This window comes from Trachypithecus francoisi, unplaced genomic scaffold (assembly GCF_009764315.1).
Source record: "Trachypithecus francoisi isolate TF-2019V2 unplaced genomic scaffold, Tfra_2.0 Lachesis_group10, whole genome shotgun sequence".
In the NCBI taxonomy this organism is placed as follows: domain Eukaryota; kingdom Metazoa; phylum Chordata; class Mammalia; order Primates; family Cercopithecidae; genus Trachypithecus; species Trachypithecus francoisi.
In genome coordinates, this window is record NW_022681455.1 from 48,199,389 (window position 1) to 48,218,150 (window position 18,762).

An 18,762-nucleotide genomic window follows, 5' to 3' on the forward strand; every position below is an offset into this window, starting at 1 on the left:
TCTTAAGTTTACATGAAAGTTTAAACTTATGAAAGCAACATTCTAAATCATATAAGAATTATTTTTCCCTACAGCTTCTATTAGCAAGTCAGAAGGTTTTACTTTCTTCCTTATGTCTGTTAAGGATTGTAAATTTCAGTACCAAAACTCTGCCCCAGAAGTATTCTAAAGATAACATAAATGGTTAAGTAAATTATGTCACAACTACTTGATGACCTTTTGTGCAACCAGTAAAATGATTATAAATATGCTTATGATAAAACAATAAAAATAAATAGGATACAAAATGCACCCTATGATGGCAGCTGTGTATTTTATAGTTAAAGTCTGGAAATTTTTTTTTTATAGAATTAGTGTGGGAATGGTAAGTGATTTATCACATGGTTTCCTAATCTTCCAGTGATGTTATGATTCTAGTTTATATTAATAAAAACTAGCTATAGTTTGTTTTAAAAACTACCAAGTGTTAAAATTTTTGAAAATCTGTAGGGTGGATACTAACAATACCATTTTTTTGAACCCAGAGAAGCTAAGGGACAAAGATGTTAAGTGTTACATCCAAAGTCATGCAGCAAGTAAATGGAGATATTTGATTCATAGATTTGTCTGTTTCTTATGCATTACTTCATCATTATTTAAACTTTTTTACAGACAGACTCGATCAATAACTGGCTCCCCTATTAATCCATCAAGAAGCAGGATCCACCCAGTAAAAACATTTGTTGTTTTAGTCTAAGTGAGTCAGATTGTCAATGGATGCTTATAAGTTTATAATAAAACAATAAAAATAAATAGGATAAAAAAGACACACACCCTATGATGATGACTGTGTATTTTATAGGTAAAGATTGGAAATAAATTTCCAGTCAATGAATTCACAGGATATTGAACTAAGAGGGAAAGATGGGGAATGTGAAGTTCTTATCAAGTTAGTTATTAATTACCAACATATTTTTCAATCAAGAGGAAGGTGAGTAAGATAACATCAGTTTATAAACCACTTTTTAAGAGAAATTAACTCTAAAAATATAAATTTGAACATTGCTTTGGAAGAGATACTCTGATATGATGTGATTAGCTAATAAAATAGTCTAAAGACTCACAACCTAGAAAGTATCCAATTCCTTAAAAACAATCCCCAAGGTGAAAATGGTTGAAAGAATGAAATGAAAATAAAAGCCAAGCTGCTAATATCAGTTTTATGTGCTACTCCCTCAGAGAGGTATGTTCTATCTATAAAATGGGGTCATTAAACTAGTTCAAACCCTGAGCTTCTCTCATTCCCCTGAGGCATTTTTGCAGGGTTAGTATCTGTCTCCTGGGGCACTTACTGGCACCCTACTCTCCCTGTCCTCATGCCCTGTTATGCAGGCTCTGCCTCACCTACCCAGATCTTTGCCCTGGGTTTGTCCCCTACTTTGTCCCCTACTTTGAATCGTACAGAAAGACTCAGTTCCTGGGAAGGGAGAAATGACAAGCTAGGCTTTTCCCATGAGGGAAGGGTACTATGCAAGAGCCACATATGGAATATTAGGATGGTATCCAATGTTTCCCACTCTTAGTGGAAAAGTATGGTAAATGTTGAATTAAACAGATTCAGGCAACCAGAATCAGCACTAAATGAGAATTCCCTTCCTAAACAAATACATTTACATTTAGTTCATTTCATCCGTCATTTACTGAAGGGTTTCTTATATGCAAAACTGTTTTTAAATTATGCGCTGAAGGCTTTCTTATATGCAAAACTGTTTTTAAATTATGTGGAGAAGGCTATAAACGTAAATGAGATACAATACCTATCTTCAAAGGCTTTGTAAAAGGCTGCTTTCAAAAGCTTCGTAATTTTGAAGGAAAATAAGAAGGGCTCTAAATAACACATATACTTATTAGTGCTGTAGTACAAATGTTAACAGCATGCTTCACTTTTGTTTTTAATGAAATTTTTCATATATAGAAAGGGTAACCTATACTGTCTAGGGGTTCAGGTTTTAGCCTGTTAATATTTTCAGTCTGTAACTTTTCACTAATATGTGCCTGTCACTTATTTTCAGTAATCAAATTTTTCTGATGTATATATAGTTTCTATCTTCTCATAGTTAAATATAAAACAAAAGGCATTTGGATTCAGTGAAATTTAATTGAGTGTAGTTTCTTGGATATATTAAAACAATAAATGTAACTTGGGTTTCTCAAGGCCAGAGTATACAAAAGAGGTTATATTAAGAGTAACCTGGCCGGGCGCGGTGGCTCAAGCCTGTAATCCCAGCACTTTGGGAGGCCGAGACGGGCGGATCAGAAGGTCAGGAAATCGAGACCATCCTGGCAAACACAGTGAAACCCCGTCTCTACTAAAAATACAAAAAACTAGCTGGGCGAGGTGGCGGGCGCCTGTAGTCCCAGCTACTTGGGAGGCTGAGGCAGGAGAATGGCGGGAATCCGGGAGGCGGAGCTTGCAGTGAGCTGAGATCCCGCCACTGCACTCCAGCCTGGGTGACAGAGCAAGACTCCGTCTCAAAAAAAAAAAAAAAAAAAAAAAAAGAGTAACCTAAATTTAACTTGCTAGCATCCCTATTGAATATGATGGGAGCTCTGACCCCTGCAAACCTTCACCTATGCATTTCTAGGGGTCCTTAGAATATAGAATATGCTTTAGCAGTATCCACTAGAACTTTCATGGTCTTCCTCTTTAACCTTCTGGCTGATGGTCACTGCTGTGAGTTAGAACTGCAAGTGCTGGTGACCATGTGACGCCGAAGTCTGTGCTGAAGTCTCCAGATGTGATTCTGCAAACTCTCATGGTGCCATATTTGTCAGATCAAATATAGCACACCCAGTTAAATCTGAATTTCAGATAAGTAAAGAATGCAATATTTATTACATACTTATACCAAAAAGTTATTTAAAACAAAATCTGAAATTTAAATTTAACTGAGTGTCCTGTATTTTTACTTGCTATATTTGGCAACCCATCAGGTGCCCAAGCCATGTTATGCTCTCTGCAACCTTTCCTTAGCTGAAGCCACATGGATGCTGTGTACAGGTGGGTAGAAAGTCTCTCCCTCCCTCTTCTGGTGGTCTTTTTTTTTTTTTTTTCTGAGCCCAAAGCTGTTGCTCATGCCTCATGTATCTCAGGACCATTCCTAAAAATGGCTTTCAATGTCTTTCTGTAGGCAGGGCTTGGACAAATCATAGGATATCAGACTGACTAGAATGGGCTTTGATTCGATTCCTTTACAGCTTCCTTCAAGGACTTGCCCTGCAGACTTCCTTGTTGGTTATATCCTCCCAGGCAAATTAATTTATGCAGAGAAAGCTAAATGCTCTATTAGTTCATTAGGCATATACACTTATACTTTAGTAGAGATTCACTGTATAGTTATAATACAAGTTAGATGGAGACTAAGGGAACTACCTACCTCAAGTACATGAAAATGCTTTCTACTTCTGGAAGTACTTAGAGAAGCTCTATGGAAAAAGTGGCTTTAAGGCCTCAGCTTTTAAGATATATGTATGATTTTGACTGTGCAACAAATTCCAAGCAAAAGGAACAGTATGAATAATGATAAGAAACTAGGAAAGTTCAGGATGTGATTGTTTTTGTTTGTTGCAGCATTTGATGTAATGATAACTGAAACTACAAGGGAATTTGGAGGCTGAGCTAAGGGAAGTTCTCAACGGTCAGGAGTTTGCAGTTTTTCTTCCCGAAATGGGAAGCGCTTGTAAGAGTTGGTTAAGGAAGAGAATAATCAAGAGATTCATATGAACTTGTAAATAGACTAGGTTTAAGCATGATAAATTATAGTGAGAAAAATTAGATTGTCACTTAAATAAAATAGACAAATGACAATAAAGGCCTCAGGTAGAGACAGTCAAGAATGAAAATGAAAATATGTTTGAAAAAGAGACTTTGGTTCTGAGCATTGGTAATCTGTTTTAAAAGTCACAGTGCCTGGGTCATCCCAAGGTTAATTAAATCTGAATTTCTCTAGATGGGATCCATGAAATCAGTATTTTTAAAGCTCCACTAATGATTTCTATACTCAGCCAAGACTGATCACACTTTAACTGGAATCAGAGTCACCTGTAGGGCTTGTGGTGTGCTACCCCCAGTGTTTCAGCAGATCCTGAATTAGGTCTGAGAATCTTTAATTCTAACAAGTTCCCAGGTGATGTCAATGTTGCTGGTCCAAGAACTACACTTTGAGAACTACTGCTGTAGAATGATTATGGTCCAATGATTAATTAGATATTACTGTTTATATGTTTTGACTGAGTGGGGGAAACTTAATCATAGATGACCGAGACACTGAGTCTGAGTTAATGGCAACACAGAGATGTCATTGAAAGAGTTACAGACATGGAAGCAAATAGCAGATGCTTGGCTTGAATGAGAATATTAAGAGAATGGATTCTGAGAAAAAATATTTTATTAAAAAATATGCCTATGGGAATAGAAAAGAAAGTAAGCCAGTAAATGGTAGAGAACCATCAGAGGAATAGAAGAATCATAACATCACAAAACCAAGAGGGAAGAGAGTGGTCAAGGCTAGCTCTATTGAGAATACCATAAAAATTCAACCTTGAAAATACTTTCGGACCCAGTGCACACTGAGACAAGGGTCCAAGAGATCTTCCTTTGCTACTTTTTACTGTCCTTAGCAAAGAGAGGTCACATTCCGAATGATGACCTGCAGGCAGCTCCAGTTCTTCAGTGCAAAAGGCAGAAGGGTCTACGTTCATCTTATTACACTTACTAAGGAATTAATGAGGACTACCAAAAATAGGAAAGATTTTCAGCTTTGAGGGTTGAAACAAAAATGATTTTTAAATCTAATCATGAATTCAAAAGAAGGTAATTCCATGTCTTCCGGATAAGGGCAGAAGGTCAACGCTCAATAACTTAACGCACTAGCATTTGTTAAGAATGTATAATGAACCAGGTGCTGTTCTAAGCACCTTATAATCTTCCTACTCAAAGTGTGGATCATGTACCAGCACCATCAGTGTCACTCGGGAGCTTGCTTGAAATGCAGACTCTCACCCCACTCCAGACCTACTGAAGAAGAATCTGCATTTTTAATAAGATTCTTAGATGATTATTAGAGTATGAGAAGCACTGCCTAAGGTATTGCTTAGGCAATACCTACTCAGAGTGTGGATCATGTACCAGCACCATCAGTGTCACTCGGGAGCTTGCTTGAAATGCAGACTCTCACCCCACTCCAGACCTACTGAAGAAGAACCTGCATTTTTAATAAGATTCTTAGATGATTATTAGAGTATGAGAAGCACTGCCTAAGGTATTATGAGTTGATTTAATAACTCAGTACTGTGAGGTAAGGGCTACTATGAGGGAAGTGTTACAAAGAAGTTAAAAAATGGGCAGGGCGCAGTGGCTCATGCCTGTAATTCCAGCACTTTGGGAGGCCAAAGTGGGCGGATCACAAAGTCAAGAGATAGAGGCCATCCTGGGCAACATGCTGAAACCCCATCTCTACTAAAAATGCAAAAATTAGCTGGGCTTGGTGGTGGGTGCCTGTAGTCTCAGCTACTTGGGAGGCTGAGGCAGGAGAATCGCTTGAACCTGGGAGGCAGAGGTTGCAGTGAGCCGAGATTGCGCCACTGCACTCCAGCCTGGGCGACAGAGTTAGACTGTCTCAAACAAACAAACAAACAAACAAACAAACAAAAAGTACCTGAAGTCATGGAGTTAATGGGGGTAGAGCTGAGATGTAACACAATCTGGATGCACAAATCCTGACCTAAATGATGCTACCTATGCTGACTCTCAAGAAATTCATTACATGACCCTCAGCACTCACCACCATCACTCTTTAACCTATATCCACAGTGTCTTTCCTTCAGTGCTTCTAGGGCACTGCGTCCTCTCCATCATATTGTTTCTTGTCTCTACCCTTAACTCACCCCTGTGTGTTAACTCCCTCTCACCCATCAGGTCTCCGCTCACAGTCACTTTCTCAAGAAAACTGTTTTTTTACCCCCAAACTTGGTATTTTATTCTCACAGCATTGTGTATTTTTCAACCATGATAATTTGTAATTATGAATTTATCCATGTAATTCTGTGTGTGTATGCTTTCTTTAACAAGACTCAAGCCCCCAGAGGGCAAGGACCGCATCTGTTTTGTTTCTCACTGAATCTCTAGTGGTCAACACATTGCCTGAGATTTAGCAGACTCAACAGTTACCTAAATGAATGTGTATGTGAATGGCTTTTGAATCTTACCCACATGATGTCTGTCTTACCCACATTAGTAAGACCTGCACTGACAATCAGAACTGAACATTCTCACTCTCCATGTCTTTAAAAGACCTGCTGAGGTAAGAGAATGGAGCTCAAATTTAAAGGGAAGAGTAAACTTTGAGGATGAACCATTAAAATCCAATCAAACCTCCATCTGTCATGAACACCTGATCTTTCAGAACCTTCTGAAGCTATGAGAGCCCTTTACATACCTTTCTGGCTTTCTAGAACCCAGAACTTATGCTCTGTCTTCAGTCTTTTTGTTTTGAGACAGGGTTTCCTTCTTTTGCCCAGGCTCACTGCAACCTCAGCCTGCCAAGCTGAAGGCATCCTCCTACCTCTGCTTCTCAAGTAGCTGTGACCACAGGTGTGTACCTCCACACCTGGCTAATTTCTGTATTTTTTCCATAGAGATGGGGTTTCGCCATGCTGCCCAGGCTGGTCTTGAACTCCTGGACTCAAACGATCTGCCCACCTCAGCCTCCCAAGGTGTTGGGATTGCAGGCATGAGCCACCATGCCTGACCTGCCTTCAGCCTTTGAAACGGCAAAGTTAGAAGATCCCAGGTGATGCCTCTGCATGTTGGGAGGGGAGCTCCAGAAGATAAACATTGACTGTTTCAACACAAATCCTGTAACTAAACACAACCCATTCATTTTTGAATGCTGTTCATCAGGCACCTTTCAGAGGCCCTGAATTCATCTCAATGACAGAAAATGAGCGTTGATTTCAGTGAGAGGCTCTTCCACAATAATCCTGTCTGAAAAAAGCATAAATTACAATGCCACTTTAAAGGTACACTCTTCTGTAATTCTGTGTTTCATTTTCCCCCAAATACTTTTACTCCCATGTATGGTGCCTATATCTTGTGTTCTCACATAATATTAACATAATTAGAGTAACTAGGGTTTAATGCTGCCACTACTTTGAAATAACAGCAAAGGGACTTGAGAAAAATGCTGCTGATTTTTTTTTAAAAGAGATGGTTAGATTTAATTTCAACCATTTTAGAAAATATCGAACGACTGTAATCAGCTTAAAGCTTAACCAGGTGACAGGCTCAACTGTAGGTGATAGGGGTGAGGGTTTTTCAGTGTAGAACAGCCTCTTGATAATTCTCCAGATATCTCTTTGGTGTTTCCAAGATAACACCATGAAAAATGATATGTTGAGAGGCTCAATTACCATATTGTCTTATGGTATATTCAATCTCAACAATATATGAGTCTTCCAAATCACATCATGAATTAGGAGTGCTGAGGTCAACCTTGAGTTTTAGATCTGGGAATCACTAACCCAAAGGGGCATATTAATCACCTGGGGAGCTTGTTGAAATGCAGATTCTGATAAGCAGGTCTTTTGGAAGACCTGGGGAGTTTTAATTTCAAAGAAGTTCCCAGTTGGTGCTCATGCTACTGGTCTATACAAAACATTTTGGTCTTAGAAAACAAACTGAAATTAATTTTGTGGCTTACAATGCAATTTGGCATGCTTTTAAGTCAGAACCATTGCCTAAATATTTCTGCATGCCAGAGCTGTTATAAATGTACCCTTGTCCACCAGCACACTGGCAGAAACACTCTAGAGAAATGAGTCCATGATTTCACCCTGTGGAGGAGACTTGAGTGATTTGTTTAACTAAGTTAGGGAAGAAACAGATCTGCTGTCCAATCGAAAGGTGTCTTGGGCAAATCTAGGCGGTTGGAAATTTCAGATTTATTCTTTAAAAATATTTATATTGAGCATATGTCTGGATGTATCTGAAACAGGTCTGGGCAAAAGTTGGTCAATTCTAGAACAGATTTAAAAGCAATGTGGTCAAATCACGGTGTAATCTCTAATGGGTTAAAATGCAAAATATTCTCCATACACAATATATTTTGAAAAATGAAACAAATATTGCTTCAGTTATAATATAGAACTTTTTAAAGTAGAAAAAATTAAGAAAATAAAAACAGTTAGGGCGTATTATTGCTTATGGTGTCAGGACAGGGAAATAAGTATGGTATTTTTGGCGGGGTGGGGATGATCTTAGTCTCCTTATACACTTCCATCATGATGTGTATGTCTCTTTGATTTCTACTCTCCACCGACATCCCAAGTCCTTAGTGGTCCTGAGCCACTAAAGGAAATTATCATCAGATAAGCTGAAGATAAGGAAATGGGAAGAAGAATGGAGAGAACTCTTTTCTGTCCTTTTTTTTTTTTTAAACCCTCTCTTAATCCTTGACTTAGGAAAATAAAAGGAAGCTTAAAAAAGTACTTATGAAACATTTAAAACCAGATTTAAATCTGGTTTTAAGGTCTTGATGAAACCAAGGAGGAGAAGCTAGACCCCAGTGCCAAGCAATTCTTTAGCCCACTTGCGGTGTTCAGAAAAATTAAATAAAAGAACTTATCCCAATAGGATGGCCAGGAAAAATATGTACAATAATTCAGTTGCATGCTATGAAAAAAGTCTTTCAGTAGCATTATTCAACTGGAAGCAAGCACATCTACTTAACTCCAGAAGAAAAACATACCAGACTATACACCCAAATCCACTATAATGATAATTATCTACTCTGTGGTAGAATGGTACCTAAGAATCGTAGAATTTGATTGGCTGACAAGAATCCTGAGACTCCCCGGTCTAACTCTATCATTTCACAGAGAAAGAAGCTGACACCTACATCGGTGATGAGACTTGCCAAATGTCACACAATTGATCCTTAAAGAACTGAGGTTAGAACCCAGAGTTCTAACCAGTACAGAAACCTGGGTCTCATAGAACCCAGGTCTCCTGAATATTTCTCAATTTAGAGCATATTGTGCTATCCCATCAATTTTACTTTTTCAGGCCATTTGAAGCCGGGAGTACTCAAGCTTCTTTGGCACATAAGCCACCAGCTCAAAACTTTGGGCTAGGTTACAAGAATCTACTTTTAGCTGATTTTTACCTTACCTTGGTTTGTTCTGACTTGATAGAAAATGATATTAAAGGTGAAATCATGTGCCAATGAAGAATTTGCTAAACTCTCCACAGTAAGGGAATGGTAAGAATTTGCCGAAACTAGAAGCTTCACTCTGTCACCTTCCTATGAGCCAGGCACTCTGAGCAAGTAAGGAAAATAGTGTGAAATATTAGTAGTGGTATTTTATCATGGATTTCAGATGACAGGAGTTAGAGCCCTACTTCTTTCTTAGTATAAAGGGTTGTCATTACAGAGAATGATGGAGGATGTCATGGAATCTAATATAGTATTGTGGTTAAGAATATGAGCTTCAGTACCAGACAGACCTAGATTTAAATCCAAGCTCCAGCAAGTACTAGCTTGGGGACTTCAAGGAAGTCACTTAACCTCCTGGTCTTCAGTTTTCTTTCTCATAAAATGGGAATAGAAATAATCCCCCTGACTTAAAAACTTGTAAAAATCAAACAGCATGTGTGTTTAAAACACCTAGCACCATGTAGGATACAAACTGAGGATTCAGTAAGGTAATGATGTTTTACTCAGTCAGAAAGGTAAGCTTAAATCAAAATATCAGAGAAGATCCTGACATGTATAACTTATATGGTTTTAGAATAAGAGAAAGCAGTCCATAGCATAACTTTGCTTGAAAATTTCCCTAAGGATTGCTGGTTCTCACTTTTCATGTTGGCTTAAGTTACTGTTCCATTGATATTGGAGCTAAATAATTAATGGCAACATCTTCCAAACCTGGAGCATGCACCCGAAATGTACCCAAAGAAACATTGTCTTCTGTTAAGGAGTAGGAAAGTCTATCTTTGCTCTTATTTCAAATGTGGTACATTGAAGTACATACTGACTTAACTTTAACATCTGTTCAGAGGTGTGGTTATTAATGGAATATAATGGGAATGGCAGGATTCAGGGAAATAGATTTGCTTTATTTCTCTCTCACTCTTGGCCAGGATGTTGGGATCTAGACTTGGAATCAAACCCATATCCAAAGACATTTGTCTGCTTAAATATTTACTTATGTCTTTACTGCAGCTAAAATAAAAAACTGGGGACATATGAGAATTGTTGCTTTCATGAAACTAGCCAGGTGGAAAAGTGAGGTTATGATAGCCTACCTAAAAACAGGGAAATATTACCTGTAAGCACCTGACCTCCTTGAACGATAATGAAAACATTTCTTAGAGTCCAGAACAGTCTTTGCTTAAAGATTCTGAATGCCTATCTCACTTAAATCAAGAGGTAGACTTCAACAACATAATAAGTATTTTACTTAAAAATTCAGTCTGTCCATTTCTATTACCGTATACAATAGTATGATGTGTATATTTTAATAGGTGAAAAAAAATAGCCCCTAAATATTTGGGTCAAAAGCACTTTAAAGACAGCTGGAGAATGCAAAGAATACCTTTAAAATAAAAGCAAGCCACAAAAGTATAAAAAGTGAAGATAATTTTGTGATATAGCAGTATAAGTGTGCAAATTAATCAATAAATTAACCAATGACTATTTGTCGTGAATACTATCTACATAGAACTAGATTAGATTGGGGTGGGGAAAGTGAATAGTACAGAAACAATATATGATATGATTCGTGTGCCTAGTGAGGAATATAAAAGAAAGATTATAATGAAGGGAATAATTGCAGAGGTCATGTCATATAGATGTAGGGATTTTAGATTTTGGCATCTTTTCTACACAGCTTTTGAAATTGTGTATATGTACCATTTCTTCTGTGGTATTCTAAGTTAATGGCTGCTTTTTTCATACCAGCTTTATGCAAGCCTCTGTTTAGAATTCCATAGAAGGCACCTTTCTGTGTCCCTGCTTGTCTGGATCACCTTGTCAACATAATCATGTTTATCAGAAGTTCTAAACCTCTCCGTGTCCAGTACTCTTTGGATGTCTTCATAATATTTGGAGGATGACCTTCTGTTGTCATAACAAAGGTTTCTGACCACTTCTGTCTGTCAGTCAGTGTTTACACATCTTCAGCCTGTCCCTAAGCACTGACCTGCTTCTTTAATGTCAAGTAATTGCCAATTCATACTCATGTTATGCAGCCACCACTATTTATTCTGCAATTTCCTAATTTTCTGCCTACCAATAGCATTTTCAGTACTAAAATTTTTCATATTGGTTAGAGTTGGGAAGAGTGGTGACCCAGTAGAACAGGAGAAAGCAAAATGAATTTGAGGGCTAAAAATATACATATAAAAATTTTCCTCAAATCTTGTACACCAGGAGTTCTCACACTTTAGTGTGTATCAGCATCATTGAGGCATACTTTGAGAGCCCTTGAAACACAGGAACCAAAATCATTTTTAAATAACATGTAATTAAAACAAAAGGTCATGTCATTTTGCTCTCTGCCAGGGAGTCCTGATCCTGGGAGCCCCTGGAGAGCCTTTGACAAGATTCTAGGCATCCATGGTACTCTTAATATTATATTTTAAATATTACATTTTGTCTTGTGTGAGATTGTGTCTGAACACTTGAGAGGGCCCATTGCTCTCAGAAGATCTCAAAAGCCCAATTTACCCAAACGTAGTTGCAAGACTCCCACTGATGCCATGTAGAGAAAGTTAAGACAAGACATTTGAGGAAACATTGATAGATACTAGAATATTGCAGAATAAGAACTTTAGCTAAAGTGTAATACTTCTGTTCTTTTTATGCTGTTATGATATTAACTTTTGTAATTAATGATTCCTTCTTTTGTGATTACCCTCTGACTCCTACTAAGATGTATATCAACCACCAAATAGCATGAAGTTTCCATGGAGCACCTGTTATAGGCCTAGCATGGTGTTGGATCAATGGTGCACTCAATGATTGCAGAGTTCCTGCTTGCAGGTTACTCTGGGTGAGGACACTGACATCTATTTTTTTTTTTTTTTTTTGAGACAGGGTCTCCCTCTGTCACCCAGACTACTACTGTTAAGCCTCACAAGAGTGAGAACTTTGCTTTTCTTGCCCCAAACTCTGTCTCACGTGCTTAGAAGAGCATTTAGTAAATCATAAGAGCACAACCAATGATTATTAAATGAGTAAATTGAATACCTCAGGGACTTTATACTGTAAATAGCATAATGATATTACCAGATAAACAACATTTCCTCAGTGGCTGATTGAACAAAAATTTTACACCTGGAGGATACTGCTGAATACAAGCACTAGAGCACCCAACCAATAATGCATACTAATGAACTGCAAAGTTGACTCCATAGGAAAAGCAAACTGAAGCTTAAATATGACAAAAGTTTCAAATCTTTCTTTACTCCAGGTGTTTGGTATAGGAAATAACTCAATTAAAAGAGTATAGATTGGGAAGATTACCTCTCCACCACATCCTTTTCTTTAGCAAGCAATAATGTTGATGGCAAAGGATTCGGGAAATGAAAAGCATGCTGCCTAACCACACATCCATCATGCTCCCATCAATAAGTTTGAAGCACGCAAACCCTAACCTAGATTTAAAGCTGGTAAATCATCTGTTTCGTTTCACTAAACATCAAGCGGTTGCTCAGCTTTGTAAAGCTGAAACCCTTGCCAGCCTCTGGATCCATTTAAATGAGGACACCATGTTAATAAAAAAAAAAAAAAAAAAAAAAGCAGGTTATAAGGTTTCCTGAGGAATTTCTAGTTTCTAAGTGCATTAAATTCTCCACCAATTTAGGAAAAAGATGTTTTTCTCTCAAAACTCCTGAAAAAGTTATTTTTATTATGTATAGATGCTGACTATATCAAATGAGTGATTATTAGGCCATTCATTTATTGAAACTGGGGTCCTTTTTATTCTACTATCTCCACACATGCACACACATATCCTCACATACATTAAAAAAATTTATTCTTCTTGGGAAACACCTGTCTTGGGAGTTCTTGGCTGTGCAGCTTCTGGGCATGCACAGGGTCAAGCAGACAAATGGTGCAGTGACTCTTTTGGAAGTCACATTTGTCCCTGAAACTTCAGTCACCTGGAGACTGCATGCCTCATTGCCTGCAGCAGCTCAATCTTGACAGTGTAGAATTAGTTTAGAAATCTCATTTGAGTGACAAAATTTAAATTGAGAGTCTAAACAGCACAATATATTTAAAGCTGAAATGACCGTTCTTTGTAAATTTTGCTGACTGTGATTTTTTTCTTTCCTTTTGTTATTAAACTGTTGTAATAATCTTGCTCTCATTTGGAATTTTTTATGGGAAAGGAAGATCACTGGACTCAGTTAAGTAGTGCATCAGTTAGGTGCACATTCCTATTTTTACACACAGAAAATTCCTGCTTCGTTTGCTATGCAAACACACTACACATCATTCCTGGAATCCCTACTACATTCATAACTCACTGCTTTCAGACACACGATCACACGGCACCAAAACACAAACTCCCCACACGTTAACAATCAAGCCAGACTGAAGATGTAAATAGGTGGATATGACACCAGGTGGATGTGTAATCAGTAATAAGAAATACATTGAGCCCCATCATGAAAAGAAATCCCACAAATTGTTCAGGATTCCCCCTCCCCCTTCCATTCACTGATTTATTAACCCTGAACAAAGATGTAATTGCAGGGTCTCAGAAACAACTTTTTTTTTTTTCATTTTTCTTTTTTTTTCTTTTTTTATTTTTTGGCATTTGTTTTGTTTGGCCTTGAATTTCTTAATATCTAGTCATACCATTCATTGCCTGTTTTCTTCACTCAGTTGCCCATCTTTCCCCCCCAGAAATGAAAGAAGCATTAGCTTCTGAGTCTTAAGGATGAGACCTCTGCATTTTCTTTGCTTGTTTAGGGCAAGAAATGAAGTGCTGCCTCTTTAATTGGCAGAAGCATGCAGAAGGAGCATACCTTTAATTTAGTGTTGGGATACCTCACTTGCACCCTGGCTGTTGTCTTATTGGAGACGGCAGCCTGCCTGAGATCCTCTAGCACTGAAATAATATCATCCAGCACGCATTTCTTATCCTGATTTCTCAACACACACAGATGGGAAAAAGTATAATTATAGCCCTTGTGGTTCACCTTCATTTCCAGCACGGCTCGGTGGGTCTGCAGGATCCCCTCAGCCTGGAGCAAAATATTGTCCCCGGGTGGGGAGAGGAGGATCACCCTGCCATACCTCCCAGGGGTGTGTAAGTCCGAATAGAGCTGGCTTTTGGACTGGTCCAGGGGGAAAAGGCTGCTGGCCAGGCTGCGCTCGATCTTGGCCAGGCTGTGGCTGGGAGCGACCAGGCGCTCCAGGTCGCCCTCGGGCTGGAAGCGGTTGAGCGCGCTGAGGCCGAAGGTGATGGTCAGGACTGCGGGCACGGTGAGGAAAAAGACCGGGTGCCGGCTCACGCACAAACCCAGCCTGTGGCAGAACGACTGGAGCCCTCTGCGAAGCACCTGCCGCAGCATCCTCCACCAGATCCAGCTCGCAGGCGCTCCCGGCCGTCTTAAAAAGCACATGTGACATGTGTAAGCGCCGGGCTACCCCGCTCTCCCCCATCCCACCCCCTGGGGCCAGTCCCCCCTCCCCACCGCCGCCGCCTCCCCACCCACTCCGCGCTCACCCCACAACCACTCAGCCTGGTCTTTCCCCGGCCCCACCTCCATGCGCTCCTACTACTCTTTCAAACACTGCAGCAAGTTGCAGCAAGGCGGGCAAATATCGACAGCGCGCGTGGGGGCGGGCGGCGGGCGCTGCGGGGGCGCCGCGGGGCCCACCCCCTCCCCGGCCTCCCCGCGCCCTCGCCGCCTCCCGCGCTGGCTCTCACCGCATGAGCAGCGTTCCCTGGGTCTAGCCCTTCATCTCGGTGCTGCAGTCCCCTGGCCTCCCTCGCTGGAGGTGGTTCCGTGTGGAGCGTCCCACAGATGTGGATTTCCTCTCTCTCCTGGTGGGGTTCGGTGCCTAACTGGAACCATGTGCCTCGGTGTTGTAAGAAGCAGACATGTGCCCCATAAGGGGGGGCCTCGAGGGGGAGGGGAGGGAGAAGGGAGGGAGCACGTTGGGGGTGGGGGGGCAGATAAGCTTTTTTCTTTTTTTAAGATGCTGACAGTTATTTTTAGAGTTTTGTGTTCCTTCTTCCCTCCCCGCTGGAGTGAATGGAAGAGGAAATAAATGGTGAAGGTGCTGCTGGCCCATTGGAGCAGGGACAATTAGAGCCCAAGGAGTGGGGCGTGGAGGGAGAGAGCTCCAGGGCTCCAGGAGGCAACCTTCTCGCCCCTCCAGTTTCCCTGTGCCCTCGAATTCTGCTTTTCAGCGAAGAAAAGGAGCAGAGAGGATGATGCTGCATTTTTAACACACCACGCAGCATGCAAGGGATTTCCTCGCAACACCTTCCTCGCTGTGATTCCACAGACCAGTCCGCTGCAGCTGAGGGCTGCGGAGACCCCATCTATCCCTGGTGCGTTGGGTCTGTCTGGATCGCTTCCTTCCTCTGTTGGCTGGAGAGGAGGCATTTGCCAATAGCAGTAGCCTGTGTCTTGGGATGTGCGTGTGCGTGTGCATATGTGTGTGTTGAAAGTGAAGATCTACAGGCAATAAGAGGTTTCCCATAACACGTTACATTCACTTTCTGTATTCTTGAGATTAAAGAATAGAAAGTTCCTAAAGCTGATTTCAGTCCTCTTTTCCCAGTGTCTCCTTCCACCTCTCACCTATGAGGACTGTTTCAAGTCATCTAGTTTAGGCTCATTGTCCCCCTGTGAGTCGAATTCCAGAAACAGACACTTCCAGACACACACCAGGTAGTTTTGCCTGAAAAAAAAGAGAGTTGGGTGGGTAGAGGGAAACCTATTGGAGTCACTTGGAGAAAACAGTGAATGTCCTTCACCGTATAAGAAAGAAAACCCCCACCAGATACAATTCCTCCTTCAGCATCCAAAAGTGTGATGAGTTCTCAGCTTCAGATCAGATCAACTTCAAAAACTTTAATATTAATAAGTGTGTGTGTGTGTGTGTGTGTGTGTGTAACGTATTGGGGTTTTTGGAAGTTCATGTTCTGGAAAGGATATGAAGAAATTTTTAGGGCAAACTCTAAAGTGCAATTGTGAACTAGAGATTTGCTTTCCAAAGTTTCTGTTCTTTTTGGAATGACTTCATAGAAAAGATTGAGTTTCAAGAGATGTTTTGTGCACACTTTCTTAACAACAGTGAAAGTGCCCATTCTTCATAAGATACGTAGAAAGGGACCCATCTATGCATATAAACAAGCTAAAGGACTCCTTGTCATAATAGATACCTTTTATTTTTTTCTACTGGAATTGATTCTTCAGTTAAGAGACCAATGACACAGCAGAGAGCTCAGAAACAGCGGCAATGCTTAAGGACAAGTGTCTAAAAGAAGGTGTCGTATATAAGATTAAATAAAAATTCCACCCTTTCTAAATTGAAAGTGACTTTGGCGGCCATTCTGTTTGAATTTCTACTGAGTGCAGGGATAGCTTCTATATTATCTCTGGTAGTTCTCCATCTGGCCCATGTTACAACATTCCCAAATTCAAAAACTTTTCTAGGAAGCCCATTCTATTGTTAGACTGCCTTTTCTTCTATTCAGTCAAACTCAATCTCTTTGCCACATTCATAGACTAGTCTTTCCTCTCCTTCAGTGGAGCCACTTTTGCATCCAACTGTCAGATCTTTATATCACTTTATATAATGTATTCCATTAGTGCCACATGATGGGAAATTTTGGGCTGTACAGCAGAGAGGAAATGTATCTATCATCCATTTTCTATACCTTCTGTATTACATTAAATATACTTGGTTATGTCCTCTACATTAAAATTTTTAATAGCCTTTATGCAAAATAGGCAGTAATAGATTTTAGAAATGGACATTGTTGCATAACTTATCAAGTCCATTTTATAAATAAGGACACTAGAAATGGCAGAGATTAAGTGACTTCAAGGCCACTCTCAGAGTTCTCTGTAAAGCTGAGACTGGTCTCTGGCTATCTTGCTTCTTAGCCCACTGCATTTCCTTTGGCAGCATCAGGCAGCCTATTCTCTTTTCACAACAAACAAATACATCAGTATTATTGTCTTTTTTCTTATTCTCTTCATTTCCTACACTCCCTTCTTCAATAAATTTAATAGAATTAGGGAAGAATAAAGATATCAATGTATAATTGACTAAATAATGTATGGTATATATCTGAGATGAGCCACTCTGACATAAATATAAATCATGTTGTAGAATTATAATGGCATGAAAATACATTCACTGAATGTTAACTGAAGAATTATGTACAATATGAAACCATTTTGCAAAATAAAAAATAGAGAAAAAAATGAAGGGTGCATTAGAATGTTTCTGTTTATTGCTAGATGACGGGATTGTGGGTAAATTTATAAAATAATGCATTTGTTAACTTTAGAATACCTTTAGATGAAAGAAAATTAGCAGATAGTATAGAAAATTTCCTTAAAACCTACACTCGGTTTCCCCCATTATTACCATCTTACATTAATTTGGTAAATTTTTAAAATTAATGAACCAATATTAATACATTGTTATTATGAGTTCATACTTTATTTAGTTTTCTTTGCTTTTTACCTTATGTTATTTTTCTGTTCCAGGATCCTATCCTGGATACCACATTGCTTTTCAATGTCTTGTCTCTTTAAGACACTTTTGACTATGACAGTTTCTCAGGCTTTCCTTGTTGTTGATGAACTTGACAGTTTTGAGAAGTATTGATCAGATATTTGGTGGAATGTCCCTCAATTGGGAATTGTCTGATGTTTTTCTCATGATTAGACTGGTGCTAGGAGGTTTTTGGGAGGAAGAACAGAAAGGTAAAATGCCATTTTCATCACATCATATCAAGGATGTATTCTTTCAAAGTGACTTATCACTGTTGATGTGAACCTTGATCACTCAACTGAAGCAGCATTTTTCAGGTTTCTCCACTGTAAAGTTAATCTTTTTACTATCCTCCATACTGTGTTTTTCGGACAGAAGTCACTATGTACAGCTTACACTTAAGGCGTGGAGAGTTATGCTCTACCTCCTTCCTCCTTAAGGTTGGAGTCCATGTAATTTGCAAATCTTATACACAAGATATTTGTCTGCTTTCTCTATTTATTCATTCATTCATCCAGTCAGTCTTTTATTTATAGTGGCATGGACTCATGGATATTTCTGGATATTTCTTTTTTACTTTGGGCTATAATTCGAAGCTACTTTCTTGCTTGAATTGTTCCAGCTTTGGCCACTGAAAGGAGTTCTTTCAGTCGCCTCCTGTGTCCCTTTGATATTCCATTACTGTGGGGTATTTTCTTCTTTTCTAGGAGTATTACTACTTCCTGGTACTACAAAATGCTGCAGGCTCATCTTGTGTATCTGTCCTATACCAGTCCTAGAATCAGCCACTTCTCCAAGCAGCCTTTGTTTGTTTTATTGGAGAATGGTACTACAAACAAAGATCTAGGTGCCAGATATGCTGGTTGCTCTTGAGGTATCATTGCTTCTAATTCCTGACAGAGCAAGGAAATTACATGGATGTATACTTATCTATATCTATGTGTGTGTGTCTTTTGTATCT

General features: G+C 39.4%; 1 protein-coding gene across 2 annotated transcripts in view; it reads right to left on the reverse strand.

Moving 5' to 3' along the window:
• Positions 1-15,128, reverse strand: part of PTCHD4 (patched domain containing 4) — a 195,929-nt gene extending 180,801 nt beyond the window's left edge. The window contains exons 1-2 of one of the 2 annotated variants that reach the window (XM_033217402.1): positions 14,989-15,128; positions 14,255-14,666 (exon numbers count right to left, since the gene is read on the reverse strand). In XM_033217402.1, coding sequence (XP_033073293.1) covers positions 14,255-14,666; positions 14,989-14,993 — 417 coding nt within the window. In that variant the 5' untranslated portion in view covers positions 14,994-15,128. Of the gene's footprint in view, positions 1-14,254; positions 14,715-14,988 lie in introns of those variants that run through there. The other variant, XM_033217401.1, reaches the window with a different exon arrangement.
• Between the last annotated feature and the right edge of the window lie 3,634 nt (positions 15,129-18,762).